General features: G+C 45.5%; 1 protein-coding gene and 1 long non-coding RNA gene across 4 annotated transcripts; one reads left to right on the forward strand and one right to left on the reverse strand.

Moving 5' to 3' along the window:
• Nucleotides 1-591: 591 nt before the first annotated feature.
• NRROS (negative regulator of reactive oxygen species) lies at nucleotides 592-24,657 on the forward strand. 3 transcript variants are annotated; one of them, XM_027107958.1, is made up of 3 exons: nucleotides 592-711; nucleotides 18,133-18,253; nucleotides 22,427-24,653. In XM_027107958.1, the coding sequence occupies exons 2-3, from the start codon at nucleotides 18,146-18,148 to the stop codon at nucleotides 24,395-24,397; spliced, it is 2,079 nt and encodes a 692-aa protein (XP_026963759.1). In that variant the 5' UTR covers nucleotides 592-711; nucleotides 18,133-18,145; the 3' UTR covers nucleotides 24,398-24,653. The 3 variants fall into 3 exon arrangements, with proteins under 3 accessions (XP_026963759.1, XP_026963748.1, XP_026963766.1); XM_027107947.1 differs by lacking the exon at nucleotides 592-711 and adding an exon at nucleotides 786-1,194 and having other exon boundaries at nucleotides 22,427-24,657; XM_027107965.1 differs by lacking the exon at nucleotides 592-711 and adding an exon at nucleotides 14,405-15,349 and having other exon boundaries at nucleotides 22,427-24,657.
• LOC113621157 (uncharacterized) lies at nucleotides 21,330-26,332 on the reverse strand. Its single transcript, XR_003433068.1, has 2 exons — nucleotides 26,168-26,332; nucleotides 21,330-21,972 (listed from the first exon to the last, which is right to left on the reverse strand). It is a non-coding gene; the product is annotated as an uncharacterized LOC113621157 (long non-coding RNA).

A 26,332-nucleotide genomic window follows, 5' to 3' on the forward strand; every position in this document is an offset into this window, starting at 1 on the left:
GGCGGCTACTATGAATTCAATTATCCTTTTGCATTCTTGGCAAGAGCTAGCAGGGAATTTTGTACACATCGGGTACAAAAAAATTCATCCATGCTGCCTACGATCAAGCAGTTCATGGCACCACAAAGCAATTTCCATTTCTTTTTCTTTTTTTGATTTGCTGGAGTCAAGTAAAGACTAGCTGAGCGGATGACTCTCTCCCAATTGGGAAACGTGTATCCTACCCATTCTCAAAGTTTGCCCTAGCTTGACCCTTGGACATAACCTTGAAGAGGAGTTTCTGGGTCAGCAGAGCTCGTAGGCAGGGCCCCCAGTTCCCTACCCCCTCAAAATCTCGAAGGCCAGAAGCCCTGGGGAGCCTTGGTTAGCACTGCTGGGAGACTATAAAAATATGTGGCCTCTTTCGCGACTAATCCAGTAGGTAGTCCGGGGGCCACTGCCTCCCGCCCTCCCGCCCGCCCTCTCCCATCCCCCCTGCCACCCACCCGCGGCGGCAGTTCTAAGATGCCTGCTCTCTGTGAGTGCTGAGTTGCTGAGCTGCTCGTTCTCCATGTGACTTCAGTTTCCGTCAGTTCCTTCCGCAAGTGCTAAAATAACCTGATGCCCCAGAGAGAGCAGGCAGTTCAACCCCGCGTTCGGCTGCTGTCGAGGAGGAGGCTAGAGCCCCGGGAGAGGATGCGCCCCGCGGAGCCGCCTGGGCCTGCGGGAGCCGTGAGTATTTCCTGAGGGGCAGCCGCGGTCCCTCCAGAGGCGGGCGGCTCGGAAGAGTGGGAAGGCAGGAGGTCAGCGTCCATGGCCCACAGCTCGGGGCTGACGGGGAAGTTGTGGCTTGCTGCATCCAAGCTCCACCAGTTCTGTTTGGGGGCTACAGCTCTGGGTGGAGGTGGAAATACCTCCCTCTGGGAGGCTTAGAGGTGGCGTGGTGTAGTGGAAACAGTGAGGGCTTCAGAGTCAGACCTGGGTCTGATTCCTGACTCTGGGGGGGGGAATTCCTGAGCCTCGGTTTCTTTGTCTGCGAAACGGGAACAGTAATGCTCCCTCCCTGGGCTGGATGATTGGATGTAGTGAGACTGCTCTGTGAACACTCAGCCTGCCTTCCCTGCCCAACGACGTGGACTGAGAACCACGATTTCATAGATGAAGACCCTGCACCTCATTAACAACAACATATTTATGGATATCTTCCATGTGCAGGCGAGTTGGAGTTCAAGGTGTTGGGTGGGGCTAGAGCTGTGAAGAAGACAAAGCCCCTTCCCCACAGAGTGTGTGTCCTTGGGAGATTCCCCAGGTTCTGTTACTTGAACCCACAGCCTTACTAGAGTCCAGGCCTCTGATCCCCTTGTACAGTGTTCTTCTGTAGCCCACGCAGCTTCTCCATGTGGGCTAGATTGTGGAGGATTCAGCATATATCCCCCTGCCCTCAGGAGCTGACAGAAGTAAGGAGCCACCGAACGGGCTGTGTGCCGCCCACAGAATGGGCTGCCAGCTCACCGCATCCCTGAGGGGAGGCGACCACGTGTCCAACGGTGGCTGGGACTCCAGGAGGCTGAGGCAAGTTCCTAGGAATGGAGCCCCTGGATAGCGCTGGTCCAGGGTGGCGCACTTCCAGGTGGGAGTGAAGTGACTCCACGGGAGGTTTCTTCCATGACGGGAACAGCCTATTAGGAGTCTGGACAGCAGAATCATTCAGAGTTTGTAGAGTTGGCCTTCTGAGGTCTCCCGTGTCCCCATCACCTACTGGCTGTGCTGCACAGACTCTTTCTGTGGAGGTTGATGGTTTACTGGGTTTTATAGCCCTGAGACTTATTTATTTTCCTCACATACCACATAGGTTTGTACATGTATGTTTGAGAGTTCCTAGAGGGGATTATAGAATCATGGGCCCCGGAGGTGGGGGGTAACCTCAACTCCCGTCTTTAGGTTCAACAAAAATCAAAACCTCTTTCACAAAGAGGGTGATCTCATCTAATGGGTGCCCTCGTGGGAACTTCATGAAAACCCATGTGAACCTGATCCCGTAGAGTCCTTAAACCCATCATCCAAGAACAGGAGGCTCCCAAACAGAGAGCAGGCTCCTGGTAATTGTCCCGGGGCCTGTGTTAGGGATACATTGACCTGTCTGTCTCTAGTCTTTTTGATTCTTTCGAAAGAGTGATGCTAGTACTGATTGTAATTTGTGTTCTGGCTGTAGCGTGCATCCGCATCACAAAGTGTGAGCTAGATTCTTGGATGGAACACTAGGTGTACCTCACATCATGCTCAGATCCACACTGTAACCACATACATTAGGGGAGGGTGGGCTTTCACCCGTGACTGAAAAACATTATCTTTCTAGGACATGCATGTATGGTCAGGGATGCTCACTGATGTATCTGCACATTAGTGACAAATATTTTTCTCTATTATTCTCATTTCCCCCAAAATTATTCTTCTCAACCTCATCATCAAACGAATGTTATGTGTTCAATATGTGGGGGGTTCTGGGCTATGTTAGATGCTGGTCTCTGAAAGCTCAGAGAGGTGAGGAGAGGGAAAAAGGCTACTGATCTTATCAAGCGTCACAAGCAACTGTCAACTTGAGTTTAGGGGTCGTTTAGTTTCACATGACAAAAACCTAACTGAGCTTGGTTTCAGGGGGGAAAAAAAGAGGATTTATTGTTTCAAATGACCAAAAAGTCTATGGGGAATAGCTTCAGGCATGGCTGGATCTGGGTGCTCAAACGTTGCCAGGCATCCCTCTATCTCCATTCCTCACCTTTGCTTTCCTTTGTGTAGGCTTCATTATCAGGCAGATCCTAAAGCTGTTGACAAAGATGGCTGCCTGCAGCTCTCAGCTTAATTCCCACCAGTTTGGCATCTGAAGCAGGGAGAGGAAAGCCTCTTTTCTAATAGTCCTAGCAAAAATGTTTAGATTGATTCTCATGGGCTTGGCATCTGTGCTGTACCTGTTATAAACCAATCACTGTGGTTAAGGAATTAGGAGGCTCTGATGGGCCCAGCCTTGATCATAGGGCTCCTCTTGGAGCATGAGTTGAGGCTAGACCCGAAAGAACACAGACTTTTGAAGAAAGGTAGGGGGTTGGTCGCACAACAGTGTAAATATACTTAACGCTAATGATTTCTACACTTAAAAATGGTTAAGGTGGTAAATTTTATGTTAGTGTATTTTACCACAAGTAAAACATTTTTTAAAATAAAAGGAAGAGAGAAAAGAAAGGAAGTGGTGGTCTCCTCAAAGGGGAATTGAGGAGCTGTTACCAGAAGGAGAAATGAACGTGGGTAGGCAAAACCAACTGATTTCCAGAGGGCGTGGAGTCAGCGGCTGAGACCAAACCACACGTGTCTTCTCATTTTGATGCGTGAGTGATTTCAGGCTGAAGAAAGGGCATAAAAGAGGAAGTAGAACACTGTAGTGGTTCTCACTAGCGAGGTGGGCATGAGGAGCAGGGCTGGTGCTAAACGTGGCCACAAAACGCTGTGAGGACACAGGGACTCCCCACCTCCAACCTCAGCCCACAAGGTCACCTTGCTCAAGTGCTGTGCTGTGTGCCCCAAGAAACTTTCTGTTGGCCCCTCCAAGAAAGAAAAGAATCGGGAGGGGATTTTTCTTCACAAGGTAGCACTTGGGGCTCTCTGTCTTTCCACCCTGGCTCTCTTAAGCAGGACCTAAGTGTCTGAGGCAACCCAGCACCCACAATGTTGCTCAGGGGCTCATCTTGGGGTGCACATCATACTCCCCAATAACTTCATATCATTCTATTTTAGATGTCAGGCTGGACACTGGCCCCTCCTGATCGTCTCTACTTTTGCTCCTTATTAGGCCCAGCCATGATCCCTCAGGTCTCTCCTGCCTTTCCAGTGTCTCCCCTCAGTGGTCCCACCAAAGGGAAAGGCTGAGCTCTCTTCCTCAGCCTGTAGGGTCCGTGGCAAGTGGGTCTTTCCATGCCTGGCCCTGGGCCACCTCCTTCACCCTCAGACATGTTAATGGTCTCCCTATCACTGCCCAGCCTGACACCCTGAGACTTCCTCGTGGGACTCTCCTGATGGCCTTTTTCTTTTTCTAGGTTCTTGTACCCTTCCTCGGGTCCCTAAACTGAAGTTTCCATTTTCACTAATGTTACTGTCTTCTTATTTCCTTCTAAATCCCCAGTTTTTTCTAGGCTTTCTAGCTCTTTTTACAGAACCTCCAAAGGCCCTCATCTCTGTCATAGGTACACCCCATGGCATTGACAGGGTACCTCATCCCCAGAGAAGACCATAGCCCTCTGAACACTCAGGGGTGCTACTCAGGATATCAAACACCACATGGAACGGACACTGACCAAACAGAATGGACATTGTCCTTAGAAGCAGGTTCCTGGGGGCCCCTGCTGGGTCAGATGTTACCTCCTTGGTTGCTGGATCATGGGGGAGAGGGAACTGGGAGTTACAAGAGAGGGGCCAGGCAGCTGGGGTGGGGCTCATGGGATACCTGTTTACCAACAACTACTTACCTGTGCAACCCAGCTGAACATTCATCCAACATATATTCCTCCCATACAGGTGCACATCCAGCACCTCCTACCTGGGCCAGAACTCAGCCCTGGTTTTGGCTTCACTTTCTATAAGCCATGAGACTTAAGATATTCATTTTGGCCTTTTTGAATTTCTTATCTGTAAAATGGGGACAATAAGCAAGGACTCTAACATAGATATTTGTGCACAAATGTTCATAACAGTATTATTCACAATGACCAAAAGGTAGAAACAACCCAAATGTCCATTGACAGATGAATGGAGAAACAAAATGTGGTCTATATATTATTCAGTCATAAAAAGGAATGAATTTCGGATGCATGCTATAACATAGAGGGACCTTGAAACCATTATCCTAAATGAAATAATCCAGGCAGGAAAGGACAGATATTATATGATTCCACTTATATGTGGTACCTAGAATAGGCAAATGTATAGAAAGGGAATAGTGGTTATCAGGGGCTGAGGGGAGGGAAGAATGGGAAATTATTGTTTGATGGGAAAGAATTTCAGTTTGGGATAATGGAAAACTTCTAGAGAAGGATAATGGTGAGATTGCACAACAGTGTGAATGTATTTAATTCTACTGAATTGTACTCTCAAAAGGGGTTAAAATGGTAAATTATATGTATATTTTACCACAATAATAAATGGAGGTAATAATTCCTACTATGTAGAACTGTTGCAAGTATTACATGAGATCAAATATCTATAAGAAGCCTTTGCAATCTCAAGAGCTATTATTATTATTATTAACCAGTAACACTAAATTATAATCCAGTTGTTTTGGCTTTATCCAACAACTCCCTAAAAATCATTATTTGGGGGAGGGCGTTAAAAATATCACATTACTCCCATTCCTCTGTGAACTCAAATAAGTGTTAGAGAAGGGCTTCCCTGCTGACGCAGTGGTTGAGAGTCTGCCTGCCGATGCAGGGGACACGGGTTCGTGCCCTGGTCCGGGAAGATCCCACATGCCGCGGAGCGGCTGGGCCCGTGAGCCATGGCCGCCGAGCCTGCGTGTCCGGAGCCTGTGCTCTGCAACGGGAGAGGCCACAACAGTGAGAGGCCCCCATACCGCAAAATAAATAAATAAGTGTTAGAGGGAGAAAAAGAATTGGCCTTACAACAGGTAACCCACCTTGCTAGTATAATTTGAGGATTTTTAAAAGCGTAAAATTATCTCTCCTACTGTCCTGAAACTACACCATGAACGTTTTATTATTTTTCATTATTACCTATATAAATACCTGTTAAAGAGCAGTTCATTAAAGAGGATATCATTCACTCTTTAGTATGAGCTGCTTTCCTGCTAATTCTGGCTGAGAACACTAAGGCAGTGATTATCAAATCTTTTTTTTTTCTTCTTACAAGACAGAAACTTTTTTTTTCCCCAAATAAAATAGCTGACTTTGCAATCTCAATTAAATTAAGATTAAATTAATTAAATTGACCCAGAAGATTGAAAAAGTAGGAACTTTTTTTTTTTAAGGTTAAATCACTTGATATGCAGGGGCTTCCCTGGTGGCACAGTGGTTAAGAATCCACCTGCCAGTGCAGGGGACATGGGTTTGAGCCCTGGTCCGGGAAGATCCTACATGCTGCGGAGCAACTAAGCCTGTGCGCCACAACTACTGAGCCTGCGCTCTAGAGCCCGCGAGCCACAGCTACTGAGCCCGTGTGTCACAACTATGGAAGCCCGTGCACCTAGAGCCCATGCCCTGCAACAAGAGAAGCCACTGCAATGAGAAGCCCGCGCACTGCAATGAGAAGCCCGCGCACCGCAACAAAGAGTAGCCCCCAGTCGCCACAACTAGAGAAAGAACACACAGCAACGAGGACCCAAAGCAGCCAAAAATAAATAAATTAATTAATTGATTTTAAAAATCAGTTGATATGCATTCTGAAGTATTTAGGGGGAGGTGTACATATGACTCTAATCTGTTTTGAAATGCATCAAAAAATAAGATGGCTTGAAGGATGGATAGAAGGATAGGTAGATGGATAGATATGAGATTAAAAACAAATATAGTAAACTATTAATAGTAGAATCTAGGTAGTGGGTATACCAGTGATCACTGTTAAATTTTTTCAACTTTTCTGTATGTTAAAAATTTTCATAATAAAAATTGGGGGAAAAGTCAAATTACTATTAATACCCAATTACCACTCATATTCTTTTCATAAACATAAAAATAAAATATTTTTTTAAATGTAAGACTTCCATAGGCATTATAACTATACTATAGTAGCATGTTATTTGGATTATTGAATTATTGTGCAGGATATATATGAGGATATACATATGAGGATATGATGAGGAGGTGACACATGTTCTGGGCCTTGAAGGATGAATAAGAGTTCAGCAGTTGGAGAATACCAGAAAAAGGACCTTTCCCACAGAGGAAACAGCGTGTGATTTAGTCAGGGATAGCCAGTATCCCAGGATGGCTGGGGCTTGTGGAATTGACACTGAGTTTTGCTGGCTTCACAGACTAAGTTTGAATTGCAGCTCTAACATCTCTAGCTATGTGGCCCAAACCTTTGTGAGCCTCAATTTACCAAGTGTGAGATGAGGATGATAACATTTACTTGCTAGGATTTTGTGAAGATTATTATATGTAGAGCACCTGGCCTAGCACTTATCCCAAGGTGAGCACTCAATAAACATTAGATACTACAGTTAAGAGCCTAGAAGACAATCTGGGAGCTTGAGTACTATCCCAGTTGAGCTGATCAGTTATCAGGAATCTATATCATTTCATTCCTCAGTTGCCCTCTTTCTCAAGGGAACCAGGGTCGGCTGGTTGGGTGGGAGTGATACATTTCCAGTCTGGGCAATAAATCTCGGTTATCACCTATAACTCCTTCCATCCATAATCTCCCACAGACTCTGGGTATTGTCTCCTCTGAATATCCCAAGGCTCACACATGGAAGGGAGAAGGTACTGCAGTTCCTCTCTCTTAGTTAACACCAGCTCCCTGTTTGCACAGAGGAACTCTGCCTTCCCTTTAGCCTGACACTACCTTATCTTACTAGTGTAATCCACAACATTTCCTTATTGACAAAGCCTTTTCACACACATTCTCTCATTTTTTTTTTTTAATTCATTTTCTTATTTATTTTATTTTTGGCTGAATTGGGTCTTTGTTGCTGTGCGTGGGCTTTTTCTAGTTGTGGCGAGTGAGGGTTACTCTTCATTGCGGTGCGTGGGCTTCTCATTGCGGTGGCTTCTCTTGTTGCAGAGCAGGGGCTCTAGGCACACGGGCTCAGTGGTTGTGGCTCGCGGGCTCTAGAGCGCAAGCTCGAAGTTGTGGCACGCGGGCTTAGTTGCTCTGCGGCATGTGCGATCTTCCCGGACCAGGGCTCGAGCCCGTGTCCCATGCATTGGCAGGCGGGTTCTTAACCACAGCACCACCAGGGAAGCCCTCTAATTCAGTCTTGACACAACCCTGTGAGGTCAGCAAGGCAGCTGTTATTGTCAACCAGAGCCACCACAGGAGTGAAATGATCAGAGAGAACAAACCTATATACTGAACAGAAACAACAAGTTTGAAACGAATGCGTTATTGGTTGGGTGCCTATCCACAGAGAGTATGTATGTCTCTCTATACAAAGGAGACACCACCAGCCGCATAAGAACAAGGTGTTATCACCCCCGTGGGAGCAGATTTGCATCTTTTAAGACCTGTGGCCAGATGCAGCCTGTGTCTATGGAACCGGACAGAGTGACTTGACTTCTGTTGGTTCTAAAGGGCTGACCTTGACCACACAGGGAAGCTGGTTGACTCATTTGTAGCCCCGAGGAGACAAAGTCAGCAGGGTAGCACTCAGGCAGCGCTCCACACCCTGGCTGCCTGGCTTTGCTATAGGAAGAGCCCAAAGGAAGAAGAGCTGCTGTGGCCTCCAGCCTCCCTCCAGGTGGAGGCAGAGCCTCAACCTTTCCCAGACGAAGACTTTTCTCACAAGAGCCTTTGTGGAGCCTGGCTGACCAGATGTGCTAGGCTCCGAGTAGGAAAAAGAGATCTGGATTTTAAACTGGTGCTTGGAAACCATGGCATTGCATTCTCTGTGGCACCTTGTCCGTGTCACTTCATTTCTCTGGCCTGAGTGTTCTCACCTCCGAAATACTGGTGGATAGTCCCTTCAGAATGCTGCAGTTCTTCTCAAAAGGGTGGTCAGTTACAAAATTTGAATGAAAGTGCAGTTGCTAAGAGTCACGTGCCACAGAACTGTCCTTCCTCACATAAATTCTTAGGACCACATATTCAAGGAGCATTCCAACAAATTCAAATGATGCAACTCCTCATTTCTTTGTCCAGATTTAAAGGGGGATCCAAGTCCTGGAAGCAAATGCAAAGGGGCCCCAATAGTACAATAGGGAAAATACAAAACAGAATGTGTAGTATATTTGTTAAAAAAATATGCATGCATCTGCATGTGTGTAGAAAATACTTGAAAGGGTACATACATGTCAGCATCTCAACAGTGGAGAGAATTGCACCTGATATTTACTTTGTCCACATCTGTATTTTTGCTTCTTTGTATTTTCTAATTTGCCAGCCATCAGCTTCAATTACTATATTAAGATAAGCTTTTAAAGAATAGAAACAATCTATTATTAGTTAAAAATTAAAATACACGTCATAATCAGAGCCTAATAAATATCACTGAAATAGAGAATTTCTTATAATTACTTAGAATTGAGTTGATTGTGCTTAAAAGGATTATGTTTGGAGTCAATGGAAGAAAAAATATCACTGACTAATAACTAAAATAAGTTTTATTATACACACTACTTTTACTTTTCAGAGTCCAGGGGTTTTAGATCTGGGGTTGCATATTCTTAGCCCAGCCCCTGGAAAGGTGACTGCAAAGGTAAAGGAAGAGCCCGGGGTAAGGGGACACATGGAACAGGTTCAAAGCCTGGCTCTTATCTTGAGTACATCACCAACTTCTTGGCCTCAATATCCTCCCCAGTAAAATGGGAATCATAATGCCTGTGTTGCAAGGTTATTACTGTATTAAGACAACTTTCATAACAAAGTTCAAAAAATAGTTTTTGTCATCATTATAGTATCCTCATCCCTGGGAGGCTGTCCACCTGCCTGTGCTTTAACACACCTGGGGTGGCAGCTGCCTGTTTAGTGAGCAGGTTCCTGACATCTTTCTGTGTTGAATATATTGCTACTGAAGCATTTTTAATTGCCACACATTATACCTATTGTATAGCTGTATCATAATGTATTTAGCCAATCCTTTCATTGTTGGACTTTTAGATGATTTCCACCTTTTTATTTTTATCACTGAATATTTGCAGTATTATCACTGAATACAGCAATGAATATTTCTGTAAAAATATTTTTACCTATACTGTAATTCCTAAGTATAAATCCCTAGAAGTGGAATTATTGTATAAAATAATGTTTTCAAGGTCTTTGATAAATCGTGTTAAATTGTCCTTCAGAAAAAGTGTGCCAATTTGCTCTCTCCTATCTGCAGGATATGAGACAATTTCGGGGGGCACTCAAAAGCCATTGTATTGCCTATATTTTAACAAATTCATTATTTTTTAAAACTTGAAGTATAGTTGATTAACTCTGTTGTGTTAGTTTCAGGTGTACAGCAAAGTGGTTCAGTTATACACATACCTATCTATCTATTCTTTTTCATGTTCTTTTCCATTATAGGTTATTACAAGATACTGAATACAGTTCCCTGTGCTACACAGTAGGTCCTTGTTGGCTATCTATTTTATATATAGTAGTGTGTGTTTGTTAATCCTAAACTCCTAATGTATCCCTCCCCCACCCTTTTCCTCTTATGGTAACCATATGTTTATTTTCTATGTGAGTCTATTTCTGTTAACAAATTCATTATTAAGAGAGGAAGCCAGAGAAGCAAATTACGAGGTCTGAATTCACACATCTCAGTTCTAAATGCTCTCTTGTTCCAATCCTCAATTTGCAAGTTCTTTTTTTTTTTGCGGTATGCAGGCCTCTCACTGCTGAGGCCTCTCCCGTTGCGGAGCACAGGCTCCAGACGTGCAGGCCCAGCGGCCATGGCTCACAGGCCCAGCCGCTCCGCGGCATGCGGGATCCTCCCAGACCGGGGCATGAACCCATGTGTCCTGCACCGGCAGGCAGACTCCCAACCACTGCGCCACCAGGGAAGCCCTGCAAGTTCTTTTATAATGAGTCAATATTCTTTGCAAAATATAGGAATGTTTGACCAAAAATACAGCTGGTTCTTTACTTTTACAACTATTCTGCATTTTCTTTTACATGTAATTCCAAAATCAAAATTTAAAAATCTTTGGATGCGAAAGTACACATTTTGTACATTTCTCCAAAGAAGATATAGAAATGGCCAATAAACACATGAAAAATGTGCAACATTACTAGTCATCAGGGAAATGCAAATCAAAGCAACAAAGAGATAGCACTTCACACCTGCTAGGATGGCTATAATAAAAACGACAGAAAATGACAAGTGTTGGTGAGGATGAGGAGAAATTGGAACTTTAGTAATGTTGCAGACATCACACCCTTTACCTCTAAATAATTCACTGTGTATTTTATAAGAACAAGGATAGGGCTTCCCTGGTGGCGCAGTGGTTGAGAGTCCACCTGCCAATGCAGGGGACACGGGTTTGTGCCCCGGTCCGGGAAGATCCCACATGCCGCGGGGTGGCTGGGCCCATGAGCCATGGCCGCTGAGCCTGCGCGTCTGGAGCCTGTGCTCCGCAATGGGAGAGGCCACAACAGTGAGAGGCCCGCATACCGCAAAAAAAAAAAAAAAATTAACAAGTAACTTATATTAATAAGATACTTTAAGACTATATTAATATCTTGTTTCCCAACAAATTTTCACTCTTTAGTTTTACCATCCCTTGTGATTCTTGCCTGTAGGGTGCACTTTGAAAAATACATTCTTGCATTCAGATTTCAGCTACTTTCTAATTTTCAGGTAGCATCATAATGCTTGAATGTGCTCCTTTGAAATATTCCGTTCTGTTTTGTCTTTGTGTTCAAGCTTATCAAAGAGCGCACGTCCTGTTTTAGTTAGGTTCTTTTTGTTGCTAAGATGCAACTTTTGGGCCAGCCTATGGGGGTGGTGATGGTGGTGAGGTGCTATCATGAAAAACCATGGAGCTTGGAAATGAGCCCAGCCATTTTCCAAGAACCACCAGGAACCAGAGAGGCAGCCTTGAGCCCATCTCCCCACCCTCTCTCCCAGCCTTCGCAGTCTACCCTCTCGTCATTCTTCCTAGTCCATCTTCTCTGATCTTTGCCCTCTGTTGACTATCTCATTCCTTTCTTTCCATATGCCTTGCCGTCTAGCTTCTGCTTTTGCTTCCTCGTGGCAAATCCCTCAAAAATTCAACTCCACCTCCTCTCTCTGTGCCTCTTGGCTCCAATATCCACTGCTAATTCCCTAATTCTCTCCCTTGTCTCTCTGCGCTGAGATCACTCATAGGGTGACGGCCACAAGTAAGGAGTGACCTCCCTTGGTCAGGTGCTTCCTGAAGGTTCTGTCAGCTTGGTGGAGGTCCAGGTAGTGGTGAGGTCATAAGCTTCTCCTGAGGGCTGCCCCTCCAGAGGGACTGTGGGTCTGGTGGACAGAACAATTGACCTGGACAGTGGAAATTACAGTAGTACATCAACTGTGTTTCCTGAACCACAGTCAGGCCACGTGATCTAACACTTCTGTGCCCCTTTCAGGTGTGAGAGATGCTGTCTGGAAGCTCTAGTTTGAATGTCAAAATGTTAGAATTTTCAGGATATTTTAAAGGTTTATGTGTAATGCATTTTAAATTTAACAACTGTTTCCTGAGTACCTTTCTGAGAAGAAAGTTTGAAAAATGTACATTCCTGGAAATTTGGGGATAAAAGATTACCATAATCCCTCTCCCTTTAGGAACTCCAACATTTATTTTATTTTTCCCATTATTTTTTAATTTTGAAAAATTTCAAATTTAAAGGAAAGTTAAAAGAAAGTACAGTGCTAAATTTTTCAGTTGGTAATAATTAGCTTTAATTCTCTCTCTCTCTCTCCCTCTCTCTGTCCTTCTCACTCTCTCTCTATCTTTGTTGAGCCATTTGAAAGAAGGTTACATAAATTGTAGACATCATGAAATTTCACCCCTAAATACTTCAGCATGCATTTCCTAACAATAAGGCATTTATCTGCATAACCACAACATCATTATCATACCTAAGAAAATTAGCAATAATCTGGCAATATCATTTGTACATAATATCACCTAAAAAGACATCACTTAGTACACATGTAAATTTCCCCAATTGTCTCAAATTTTTCTTTTAGAGATTTTTTTAAAATCCAAAATCAACTCAAGGTACATGCATGGGATTTGGTTATTATGTTTCTTAGTCACTTGTAATCAGACCTCTCCCCTCCCCTGCCTTTCTTTGTTTTTCAAAACTGACTTTATTTTGAAGAGTCCAAGCCAGTTGTCTTGTAGGACATCTTACAGTCTGACTGGTTCGTTATGACTGGTTCAGGGCAAACAATTTTTGGCAAGGGTGCTACCAATATGGGACTTTGTGTTTCCCAAGGCACCACACCTGGAGACTCAGGATGGAGGTGGTCTCATCATGGGAGATGCTAAGTATAACCATTTGGTGACAGTTGAGATCACTCTTTTTTTTTTTTTTTTGCTAAGAATCAGAGACCAGGGCTGCTTGCCTGAGGCATTCAAATACCTCTTGGTAGCAGGAATTATTTGAAGTGGTCATAGACTGGGGTTTCTGTTCTTTATTACCTGTTTTCTGTGGTCTGTGACCAGCTGCCCTTCCCTTTCTCCCAGGGTCCCAAGTGGGATCTGCTCTTTTATTTTTAAACAAAGGCGGACTCCCTTTCTGTGGAGTACTCTACCTAGCACCCGTGCCTTTTGTGTTCAGTGATGTCACCATCACACGTTTACACTCCATACTTGTGCAAACTCTGCTTCTAGAGATTCTGCCCCTCATCCCCTCCCCCCGCCCCACCCACAACCAGTCTATAAATATTTGTTTCTAACACTGAGAGTTCCCCACTTTCACCTGCAAGACCTCTTTCTTTAAAGCTTTTTAAGCTTATCTGATTATTTTGCAGAGAAAATTCTCAGTTACATGCTAATGTATGGATAACACTCTTAGCACTTGCTAATAGTGGCATCAGCAAAGAGCTTGCAGTCCCAGCTCTGGAGGCAGCTGCTGTAGTAGTAGCAGCAGCTGGAGAAGGTGGGGAGGTGAGAGGGAGTGAGGAGGTGATGTTCAGGGTGCCCCCGAATACTAGAAATCCAGCATCCTTTCCTGAAAACGAATCAGAAAATACCAACAAAGCAAAACCAAAACTCAGGTCAGAGTTACTCCTTAGTATTCCCAAACGTTGAGTGTGAGGATACCTTTTTATGGACAAAAATACCTGTAGATCACCCCTTCCCTGATGGTTGTGTTTTACTATCCGCTGATAAAGACATTCCATGACAACAGAAACCTATTTGGAATTAATAACCCTTAAAAGAATAAGGGATATTAATATTTTTTAAAAAATATTAATAAGGAATATTAATACAGGAAAACCTACATCCATGTGAAAAAAAATAGTGTACATGTGTGTTTGTCAGGGCTTCCCTGGTGGCGCAGTGGTTGAGAGTCTGCCTGCCGATGCAGGGGACACAGGTTCGTGCCCCGGTCCGGGAGGATCCCACATGCCACGGAGCGGCTGGGCCCGTGAGCCATGGCCCCTGAGCCTGCGTGTCCGGAGCCTGTGCTCCGCAACGGGAGAGGCCACAACAGTGAGAGGCCGGCGTACTGCAAAAAAAAAGAATGGGACTTACTATTTTCTGCTTCCACACTTGGAAAGAACTCTTCAACCTCTTTATCTGGTTTAAGAAGAACAGATACAAGCAGATTCTGTTAATGCCATCTGCTTCTCATGTCAGGATCTCAGGTCTTCTATGGGTTATTTTCCCAGTGGTCACCTAGACCAGGAGGAAACATGGTACTTTTTCAGACCCTACTTGGAAAATGGGTTGATTTGCTGTTCTTTTGTATTATTCTGTGGCTCCCACAGTGGTTCACAGCCCATGAAATAGGCACCCTTGGTCCAAGCCCTTTTAATTATAACAAGGGGAGGTTCCAGGTGACCCCATTTAAATTGTTAATGTCATACTGTCATGTGTGCTCTCCATCATAATTGTTCTTCATTCGCTTCCCTTTCTCCGCCAAAAATGTATCTAAGATGAGAAACATTTGGCTTAAAAAATGGATGTATTTTTCAGAAGATATCAGACAGATAGGAATAAAGTGGGATGGTTACTTTTTAAAAAGCACACTCAAGCGTAGACGCTCTCATACATCTGGAGACACTGTTGAGTGGTCCTCGCCCAGCTGAGGGTAAGTGTGGGTGGAGGGAAGCAGTCCTGTGCACACAGTAGGGGGCTCATGGGATTTTCCAATGAGACTTGGCATCCCAACTGTTTATCTTGTACTCCTCACCATGCCGTGGCTCTGAGGAAGGCTCCTGCAGCCACACACCCCAGGAAGAGTGTTTCTCAACCTAAACGGTTATTATTTTGAAAGTCTCTTATTGCTTTTCAGAGTCATTACATACCTTTTTGTTTTGTATTGTTCCAAGCCCATTCTCACTTACATCATTGTATCCGTCAGGCTCCAACCAGGAAACAGGAACACACAGATTATTTAAAACAGAGGAAATTTAATGCAGGAAATTGGCTACACGTGATGAAAGAGGCTGAGAAGCCAACCGGAGTACAGACAGTTAATCCAGAAACTAGCAACTTTGGGAAGCTGCCACCTCCCCTAGGTAGGGGGAGGATACTGGGAGGACTACCAGAGCCTGGGAGTCACCAGAAGAAACTCAAGGACTTCTCTAATCTCCCAGTAGTGCTCCCCATTGACCAAACCAGCCGGAGGCCAGCTGACACCCAGAGCCTTCAGAAATCAGTCCCTGCAAACCAGAGCTGGGTGGGGCAGGGTAAACTATGGCTCTGAGAACAAACTGCTCTCAACCAGCACAGTCATCTGTTACTGGGATTAGCCTTTTTTTTTTTTCTATTCAAATAAGTTTTTTCTGGAATTTATTAACGCAGAATTTGTAGTCCAACCTTCCCACGTAACTTTCACACATTTAGTTGGTAGAATGATTTACTCATTCTTCCAACAAATTATTCATTCTTTTCCCTTTTTTCTGTGGCTGTTCAATTACCTTGGAGATTACACATAGGAGTAACAATCACTCATCCAGCTCACTGGTGTTAAGAACTCATAAATAATAATTGTTATTAAGTACCTTCATAGTTGAAGCACTTATGTATATACTATTTGATTCTCATAAAAATTCTGAGTAGTTATTATTATCTCTGTTTTATAACAGGATTATCTGAGTCTCGGAGAATTTATGTGAATTGCTCAAGGACAAATAACAAATACTGGAGCCAGAATTCAAATCCTGGTCTGTCTGGTTCCAAATCCCATAATTTTCTCAGGCTGTCTCATGAGAGATGGAGTGCCCAGAGGGCACAGCAAGAGTTTTTCTGGGCTGGTTGACTGAGTTTAGGAGAAAGGAGAAAATATGCTTTAAATTTGCAAAACTTTTCTTGTTGACCCAGAAATTAAAATTACACTCTGGGCATAACGGACACCAGACCCATCGAGCATTCCAGTCTGCACTCTAGACCTGAACACATCTAAACTCAATATCAATATACAGAGTTGACTGTTCTAAAAGGCTCAGTGTCACAGCAGCATGTACCATCCCAAGCCTGACAGAGGAGATGAAGGACGAAGGGAGTAAGTCCATGGTTCCCATCTTTCTGTCTCTCCTCAATTCAAACCCAGTGAAATTTGAATGTTGGACAAATAATGAATTTTTTTTAGTATAAGTATGTCCCAAATATTGCATGGGACATATTTACACTAAGAAGTTGTTTTTTGTTTATCTGGCATTCCAACAGCATCTTGTAATTTGCTAAGTCTGGCAACCTTATCTCAAGGTGGGCAGTGATCCTACCGTGTGTGTGTGTGTGTGTGTGTGTGTGTGTGTGTGTGTGTGTGTGTATTGGGAGTTCACTGAGGACAGGAGCCCATATGGCCCTGTTTTTGCCATCTGTGCCCTGTACGTGCCATGAGGTAATAATTCCTGCACAGGTGCAGAAGTAGAAGGAGAGCCTGGGAAGGGGACTCCCAGTGTCTGGCAAATATGGCTGAATTCTGAATTGGAGGTTCCCTCTGTGGTAAGGAAAGCTGGCCTGACCTGAAGTGAAAGTTAAAGCTGACTTACCTGGATTCACTTAGCTTTTCTGTTAGTCTTTCACTGGTGAGTATTCAAATCTGACCAGAAAGTTAAAATTAGCCTTAGAGATGTGTAAACTTATTCAAAGAAAGGGAAAGAGGAAGGGGCCCAAGATGGCTAGATGCGTCAGGCAGAAATGTCTGTGGGTCCCATGGAATAGGTGAGGAGTCCATGTTAGCACTGGAACTGCTGGCCCAGGAGACAATTCAAGGGCAGACCCTGTGGTCCTTCCTGTGGTCCTTCCTGGGGGGATGTCAAGGAGAGGACAGGGCAGGCAAAATGCTGGGACCAGGCTCTTGCCTCTGATTCTGAGGAATGCAGAGCTAGGAGGGGATGCCACTGGGCTATAAACTCTCCCAACAAGAGGGTAGTCAATTCAACAGCGCCTACTGGGAGAGAAATTACCCTGGCTTGGGGGTGGGGGTTCTGGGGGCTACTTCCAGCCCTGCCACTAAGTCGATCTGGAACCTTGAATAAGCCCTTACTACCTGTGGCCTTTTTATCTTTGGCCCTGTAAAAATGTGGCAGTGGAGGGTATATTACATTTCCATTATGGTTTCTCTTAGTTCTAAAATTCTATTGGTCTATGTATAATTTTATGCCTTCTCATGACTCCAGTTGTGTGCTCACCGGCCAGGTAAGAGAGCCGGTAACCACACTTCATCAATAACCCTTACTATATCTGAAGATTGCTTTTTCATTTTTCCCTCAGCATTTTCCCTCATGCAGGCAAAATATCAAAATCCTTTTTTCTAAGGTCTCTATTCAAATGAGTTAATCAGTGAGGTCTACTCTTTTCTAAAAGCCTCATGTTGACACAGCAATTAGTAACTCCATGAGACCAGAGGCTACAATTAATGTTTCAGTCCCAGTTCACTATTCATTCATTCAGCAGATATTTACTGAGCTCAGGTGATGGATGGCAGATTTGAGCTTTGAGAGGAACATTTCAAGAGAACTATGAAACATGGCAAACTCTAGGTGACCTGAGACCCAGTTCCTCAAATGATTTGCTTCTCTCTTCTGTTGCTGGACTCTTGGGAGTTTCAGGTTCAGCCACCTGCCCATCAAATGGTAGAAGCAAAATGAAAATGAGTTCTTGTTGACAGTTGAGTGAGAGGTTAAATGTGTTGGCTAAGTTGAGGTATTTGAATAATCTGTGGGTTTCCACCTCCCTGTAGCCGTGGGCCTCCAACAGCGGACATACTGAGAACTGGCTCTTTCTCCCGGGAGCGCATAGCATCCCTCTGGGATATCCTTCTCTTACCCGCTTCTTCCTTGCCCTCTGTCCACAGTGCTGCACTTGAGATGGAGTTACTGCCCCTCTGGCTCTGCCTGGGTTTTCACTTCTTGACAGTGGAATGGAGGAATCCAAGTGGAAATGTCATGGCCACTTCCCAAGGGGGCTGTGAGTTGGTGAGTTTTCCCGGGCACTCCAAGTTGTCTGTTGCTCCTGTCCTGACGAGGTTGGGTCCATTTGGAAAGCTGATGGATTGTCAGTCAAGGAGGGAAGGGAATGAATAAGTCTGAATCACTCTGTACCTACTTACCACGATGCCATGTGCAAGCTGCTCTTTAATCAAAGGTAAAGATGATGCCTGGGAAAGGCCCTGCCCCACCTTTCTCATACCTGCTAAGGACAGGTGATCCCAGAGACAGGCCAAGGTCAGCCACCTGGAACAAGAACACCTTGTTAAGAATCTGGATGATGGAGCTCCACTAATGGTATCAGAATCTCTTGGTGGGGGGGAATATTAAAGTTGAAGAAGCCCTGACTCAGAGTCTGTGTGTGAGCCCGTGGCAAATGCTTAACCAGCTGTACTGAAGAGCACGCTGCCCAGGCTGCCCTGCACAGCAACGTCCTTGACCACGCTCAGGCTTACAGCAATCCGGGGAGAGATGCCTGAGCTTTTACGGTTCACCCTCTCCAGGGCTTTCAGCCTATATGTGGATGCAGACTTGGCTCCTAATAACTGAGCACTCTCTAGAAATTTTCTCCTTTGCCTATAACTTAGTGGTATTAAAAGTTGAGCAACATACATTTAATGAATATTCCTTGAGCCGTGTTATATACTGGGCACTGGGAAGACAAAATGGATGTCAGGGTTAATAACATTCAAAAATGTGTTCTTAAAGGTGATGAATCTTAAAAACCCAGCTGGTCGTGGTTCTTGACCACTTTTAGTAACCTCTAACCACTGCGCTGAAGTAGACTTCGGTAGGGGGTAGGGATTGTGAGCCAGACCAGGTTTAAATCCCAGCCCCACCACTTACTAGCTGGTGACATTGGGCCAATCTGTGCTTCAGTTTCCTCATCTGTAAAATATGTAGGTAATAATAGTACCAACCAATAATACCATAACACTGGGCTGCAATGATGACTAAATGAGTTAATGTATGTAAAGCACTCAGAACAGTGCCTTGTGTGTAGTAAGTGCTATGTGTTTTATCTACTGTTATTATTCTTTTTTTTTTTTTTTTGCGGTACGCGTGCCTCTCACTGTTGTGGCTTCTCCCGTTGCCGAGCACAGGCTCCGGACGCGCAGGCTCAGCGGCCATGGCTCACGGGCCCAGCTGCTCGGCAGCATGTGGGATCCTCCCGGACCGGGGCACAAACCCACGTCCCCTGCATCGGCAGGCGGACTCTCAATCACTGCACCACCAGGGAAGCCCTACAGTTATTGTTGTTAGTCTCTGCCATACAGACGTCCATTGTTCCCTTACAGAGACAATGAAAGATTAACTTCACAGTAGCTAATTCAGGAGTTACCAGGCATAAGAAGAGGAGGGAATAAAGCGCAAGTTCTTTGACAGCTTGCAGGGTTCAGGCTAGACTCCCTGCCTGACCCTCTGCAGCCTGGTGGGCAGGAGTAGGGACTCGGCTACCAGTGAGATCAAAGAGTGGCTTTCCAGTGCTCTTTTGAATTGAGGGTTGAGAGATTGAAAGTCCAGCTACTCTCCAAAGCCCCTCCTTGCATTAGCCATGCAACATTATCACGAAGTGTATGTGGTAAGCTTCCTTGGGCTCTGATGGCCACGTGGACTTTTTGCAACACATCAGTGGGGCTGCAGGAATTGCAGAGACATGTCCCCAGCAACTGCAGCAACTCTGGTGAAACAGGGTCTCACAGCTTGAGGAAAGCCCCTAACCACAGCACTCTCCAGTCCACACGGGGGGAAGACCAACACTTACTCAAATAAAGAAATACATCTTGTTTCTGTATGGGGAGATTCAATTTTGTAAAGATGTCAGTTCTCCCCCAAATTACTCTGTGATTATAATGCAATCCCAATCAAAACTCCAAAGACTTTTTTGGAGGGGAGGGGAGGTGTAGAAAGAACTAGAAAAATTCATTCTAACATTCATCCGGAAATTAGATATAACTCAAATGTTCAACGATAGGAGATTAACTAATTAGAGCATGCTAATAATTGTTCCAGCAAACATTTATTAAGCATTTATGTGACAGGTTCTATGTTAAGTGCTTTACATAAACAATCACACTGAATCCTAAAAAGAAAAAAAAACCCAAGGGAAAATTACAAGTATAATTTACATTTTACAGGTGGTGTAATGAAGGTCCCAACTGGTTAGGCACCAGCCCAAGCTCACCCATTTGATAAAAAGCAGAATCAAGATGGGCTGATCGTAGAGATCTGGCTCTTAGCCACTGTGCTATTCATGCAATGAACTAATATACAGTTGCCTAAAAGAATGTGATCAAATTTACTTTTATTGCCAAGGCAATATATCTATCACATATTATTAATGGGGGAGGGGAGGAAGTCGCTTACTGAATGGTTTGTAGAGTACAGTCTCATTTTAAAATGTTTTTTATTTTTTATTTAAAATTGAAGTATAGTTGATTTACAATGTTGTGTTAGTTTCAGGTATACAGCAAAATGATTCATGTGTGTGTGTGTGTATATATATATATATATATATATATATATATATATATATATATATTCTTTTTCAGATTATTTTCCTGTACGGGTTATTACAAAATATTGAGTACAGTTCCCTGTGCTATACAGTAGGTCCTTGTTGGTTATCTATTTTATATACAGTAGTGTGTATATGTTAATCCCAAACTGCTGATTTATCCCTCCCTAATGGTAACCATAAGTTTGTTTTCTATGTCTGCGGGTCTATTTATGTTTTGTATATAAATTCATTTGTATCCTTTTTTTTTTTTTATAGATTCCACATATAAGCGATATCATATGATATTTGTCTTTCTCTGCCTAGCTTACTTCACTTAGTATGATAATCTCTAGGTCCACCCATATTGCAAAGAAAAATTTTTTTAAGTTAGAGAATGTCTTTGGGAAAGAGTCCAGAGGAGATGTAACAAAAGGTTAACAACGTTTCTTTGAAGGAGAGGCTGAGGTTACTGAATAGTTTAATTTTCATTATTTCTACAGTGGATCAATTTTTAATTATGAGAAGTTTTATTTTAATAATCAGATAAAGAACTTGGGGTTCCAAGAGGTTAATTCCTTGCCCAGAGACCAAAGCTAATAAGTGTCAGAGCCAAGATTCAGACTTGAGTCTGTCATCTTTTCCAAAGCTGTGCTTCTTCCTCTCTCTCAGGAGTTTTCTCCCCTGTTCCACTACTCTGCTTGCCCCGTGGGACTGGGCCCACAATTTTAGGCAATCACTGACCTTGTTGTACTGACCAATCTGTGGAAAGAAATGCCATTGCCCTTCCATCTCATCACTTACAACTTTTTTCCTGGACACCGAAGGGATACCCTGTGGATGATTGCTTTTCCCAATCTTGTAGAAAGTGGGCTGAAGGAAAGTATCCTGAGGCTTGTGTGATTCCTGCAGTGAGACCAGACCCATCCATCCTGGCAGCTTCGCCACACAGTCGCGGTAGAATGGCGTTCAGGAAAAGCACTGGATTGGGCGATAAGAGCTCTGGGCTCCGGTCCCAGCTCTGTCACTGGCTCTTCACCTGTCCTCTCCAGACCCTTTTACTTCTCCATATGATTCAGGCTGGTGATGAACTCTCACGTCCTCTTGAGCTGTAATATTTATCAATCGAGAGCATAAAGGAGGCTCCCAGGCAAAATTCCTTCAGGTAAAATGAAGATGCCACAGTGCTGCTGGTTCTTGGGCAGCGTCCCTGTTAAACACACAGCGTTATGATCATAGCGATAACAATGCAATAGTGACCATTTGCATTAATAGCGTCCACTGTGTGCCAGGCACTGTGCAGCCTCTTGCCTAATCTCACTACAATCCTCTGAAGTAGGTGCTAACTTTATCTCCATTTTTCTGAGGAAACAATAGATTTAGATTATTTGCTCAAGGTCCCATAGGGAATAAATGGCAGAGGTGGGATTCAAACCCAAGTAGAGACCTGATCCTCAGTTCCTCTCTGTAGTTAACACCAAACTGCAATACAATGGTCAGCACTCAGCACCCGATGGACAGGTTCTCAGATCTTCTCTAATATGCTGTGTGTGTTGAGTGAGGCCTGGAGCCTTAGTGAACAGTCTGATGAGTGAACTAAGTTTCTTTACACAAACCCTCACCTCAGAGGCCCCCGCCCTGCTGACGTGTGTTTTTGGACCTAGCTGGATGGAGTCGCTGACTGTCGAGGGCAAAACCTTGCTTCAGTGCCCAGCAATCTCCCGCCATCCTCCCAGACACTCCTCCTGGATGCCAACCCTCTCAAGACCCTGTGGAACCACTCGCTGCAGCGTTACCCTCTCCTGGAGAACCTCAGTCTGCACAGCTGCCACCTGGAGCACATCAGCCGTGGCGCCTTCCAGGAGCAGGCTCGCCTGTGCAGCCTGGCACTGCCTGACAACTCACTCTCCGAGAGCTACAAGGAGACAGCAGCTGCCCTCCACGGCCTGCGGGGTCTGCGCAGGCTGGACTTGTCAGGGAACTCCCTGACGGAAGACATGGCGGCCCTCATGCTACAGAACCTCTCTTCGCTGGAGTCCGTGTCCCTGGCCAGGAACACCATCATGAGGCTGGATGACTCTGTCTTTGAGGGCCTGGGCCACCTCAGGGAGCTGGATTTGCAGAGGAACTACATCTTTGAGATTGAGGGTGGTGCTTTCGACGGCTTGCCTGAGCTGAGACACCTCAACCTGGCCTATAACAACCTTCCTTGCATTGTGGACTTTGCCCTCACCCAGCTGCGGTCCCTCAACGTCAGCTACAACGTCCTGGAGTGGTTCCTGGCATCGGGGGGAGAGGCCACCTTTGAGCTAGAGACGCTGGACCTCTCTCACAATCAGCTGCTGTTTTTCCCCCTCCTGCCTCAGTGCAGCAAGTTGCACACCCTCCTGCTGCGGGACAACAACATGGGCTTCTACAGGGACCTGTACAACACCTCGTCCCCGCAGGAGATGGTGGCCCAGTTCCTCTTCATGGACGGCAACGTGACCAACATCAGCACCGTCAACCTCTGGGAAGAGTTCTCTTCCAGTGACCTCTCTGATCTCCGCTTCCTGGATATGAGCCAGAACCAGTTCCAGTATCTGCCAGACGGTTTCCTGAAGAAAATGCCTTCCCTCTCCCACCTGAACCTCAACCAGAATTGCCTGATGACGCTCCACATCCGGGAGCACGAGCTGCCAGGAGCGCTCACCGAGCTGGACCTGAGCCAGAACCAGCTGTCGGAGGTGCACTTGGCTCCGGGGCTCCCTGGCTGCCTGAGGAGCCTCCGGTCCTTCAACCTGAGCTCCAACCAGCTCCTGGGTGTCCCCACTGGCCTTTTTGCTGATGCCAGTAACCTCGCTACAATCGACATGAGCCACAATCAGATCTCACTTTGTCCCCGGCCGGGGGACTTAGACCCCGGGGGCACCCCCGGCTGTGTGGACTTCAGAAATGTGGCATCTTTGAGGAGCCTGTCTCTGGAGGGCTGTGGGCTGGGGGCACTACAAGACTGCTCGTTCCAGGGCATGGCCCTCACCCACTTAGACCTGTCTGGTAACTGGGGGCTTCTGAATGGGAGCATCGCCCCTCTCTGGGACATTGCCCCCACGTTACAGGTCCTGTCTCTCAGGAACGTGGGCCTCAGTTCCGGCTTCAAGGAGTTGGACTTCTCTGGGTTTGGGAATCTGAGGGACTTGGATCTGTCGGGAAATGCCTTGACCAGTTTCCCAAGGTTCAGGGGCAGCCTGGCCCTGCAGACCCTGGATCTCCGCAGAAACTTGCTCACGGCCCTTCCTCAGAGGGCTGTGTCTGAGCAGCTCATGGGAAGTCTGCGGACCATCTACCTCAGTCAGAATCCATATGACTGCTGTGGGGTGGAGGACTGGGGGGCCCTGCAGCGCCTGCACACTGTCGCCGACTTGGCCATGGTCACTTGCAACCTCTCCTCCAGGATCATTCGCCTGACGGAGCTGCCCGGAGGCGTTCCTCAGGTCTGTAAGTGGGAGCGGGTAGACATGGGCCTGCTGTACCTCGTGCTCATTCTTCCCAGCTGCCTCACCCTGCTGGTGGCCTGCACTGTCATCTTCCTCACTTTCAGGAAGCCTCTGCTTCAGGTAATCAAGAACCGCTGCCACTGGTCCTCCATATACTGACCTGGCTACGTGCCAACATTAGAAACTTGGTCTGTACACGTAAGGACACTTTCTCTGCCAGGTTTCAAGATCTGGTGCAGAGGACAAGTCTGAAGAACTGAGGTTTAAATTAAGGTTTAAAATGTTTCCATCCCTTAGTTGTCCCAAGTTCTTCCTCTATCATTGTGAAGCAACTTCAATCATCCTGGTAAAATATTTATTAAGTGACATCCTATGAAAATAAAAAATGTGTCCTATAAATATTTCTTAAATCAAATGCAGCTTGTGTTTTTTTCTTTCCTTACTTTTTTCTTTTTGGTCGTTTCATTTAGATTATTTTTGTGCCCTTCCCTTGGTGACATCCATGGAACAGGTGAGAAAGGGAAATCGTTCAGTGCTACCCTACGGCAAAAACCACTCCAAGAGCACATCCTACGGATGGCGAGAGTCAGTGTTCTGAGGGTTCCCCAAGGACAAGTCTTTCAGAGCCAAGCTGGGTAGTCTGAGATGGGACCTCTCGCCTCCTGCCTGGGCTTGCATCACCGCTGCGGCCAGAGTGGGCCTGCGGCAGAGTCCTCTCTGGGGGCCCTGGTTCCCGCCTGGAGTCTCCAGCAGGCAAACCTGACCCTTCCATGGAAAAGTTAAGAGAACAATAATCGAGGGCCCTGAGTTTATCCAGGCAGTCACTGAACGCTGGGCACAGTCCTTGTTCTAAGGGAAAGTAAAGAGGACTGCAGAAAGGAGGGAATTCTACTAACTTGTGAACTGCCCCTACTGTCCACAAAACCCACAAACAACTTCTTAGCAGATGTTCAGTATCTGTACTCACTACATTCCTAGTTTCCTTTCTCCTTCCCTCCCCTCAGTGAACGATTTCTATGCTCCTCTCTGAGGAAAAGATCATAAAGACACAGCCCTTTTGGTAGTTGAGAATTTACTCTGTCCTTACCTTTTTATCCCTGCTTACTAAATCATAAAGGGCCTAATGCAGGGGTGGTGTGGGGATGGGGAGGGGATAGAAATCCCACAGGCTGCTTACTGTTACCCTGAAGGCTAAGTGTCAACAGAAACGTTTAGGCAAACCAAAGTGATAAAATCAGTGGTGTCACTTTGGCAAAGCATTAACTTCCCTGGAATGCTCTACAAGTGTAAACAAGGCCCTTTCAGCCAGCTTCCACAGTCAATAGCATTAATGTCAGCCCGTGTTAGCTATTGCTCTTATTGTGGCATCATCTTTCCTGTCATCGTATCTCTCTCCATCATGTACTGCCCCAGCCTAGTCCCTTGGATATCTGTCCCTCGAAGCGTCTGCCCAGCGTCCTTCTGGGCAAGCCCATCAGCTAATGCCCGTAAGAACAGACTCTCCTCCGCCATCAACAAAAACTCTTTCCCGGGGTCCTGCTGTTTCCCAAGGTGACAATTAGCTAATTAGACAAATGAATCTATCTGTGGCTGGTACGTGGAAGGCTTCTCTTGAGTTAATGTTTCACCCCCTGTGTCAGCCAGTGTTCTTAGCTTCTTGCAACTAAGGATGACTCTGTGTGATTTAAGCAGCATGGGGATTTAGTAAAAGGATACTGGGAAGCTCTAGACTCTCTGGGAAGGCTGAGGAAAAGACTTTAAAAATGGGCAGGAACAGGAGATGCTACACAGCAGTGGGGACCTCAGCCCAAATCACACCATAAACAATAATTGTGGGAACAGGACTGCAGCCTCTCCCTACTGCTGGACACCACGGTCTGCACTGCTGCCACTGACAGCTCGGGACAGGGCCCCTGGCACAAGGCTCACCGCCACTGCTGTCACCCACTGCCCAGTAAGTGCTCTCCCAGATTCTGCTCTCCTGTGTCATCAGCTCCACATGCACAGTCTGGAGCAAGTGGACCCGGCTGGTTGACCTCAGCTCCTGTGCCCCTGCCCTGGCAAAAGAAAATGGGCTCTGCTTCCTATAAATAC

This window comes from Aethalodelphis obliquidens, unplaced genomic scaffold (assembly GCF_003676395.1).
Source record: "Aethalodelphis obliquidens isolate GAN/ISIS:26980383/991018 unplaced genomic scaffold, ASM367639v1 scaffold1, whole genome shotgun sequence".
NCBI lineage: Eukaryota > Metazoa > Chordata > Mammalia > Artiodactyla > Delphinidae > Aethalodelphis > Aethalodelphis obliquidens.

Coding starts and splice junctions, on each gene's coding strand:
- NRROS (XM_027107947.1), top strand. Junction 18,254..22,426: donor CCCAAGGGGGCTGTGAGTTG/GTGAGTTTTCCC, acceptor TTTTGGACCTAG/CTGGATGGAGTCGCTGACTG.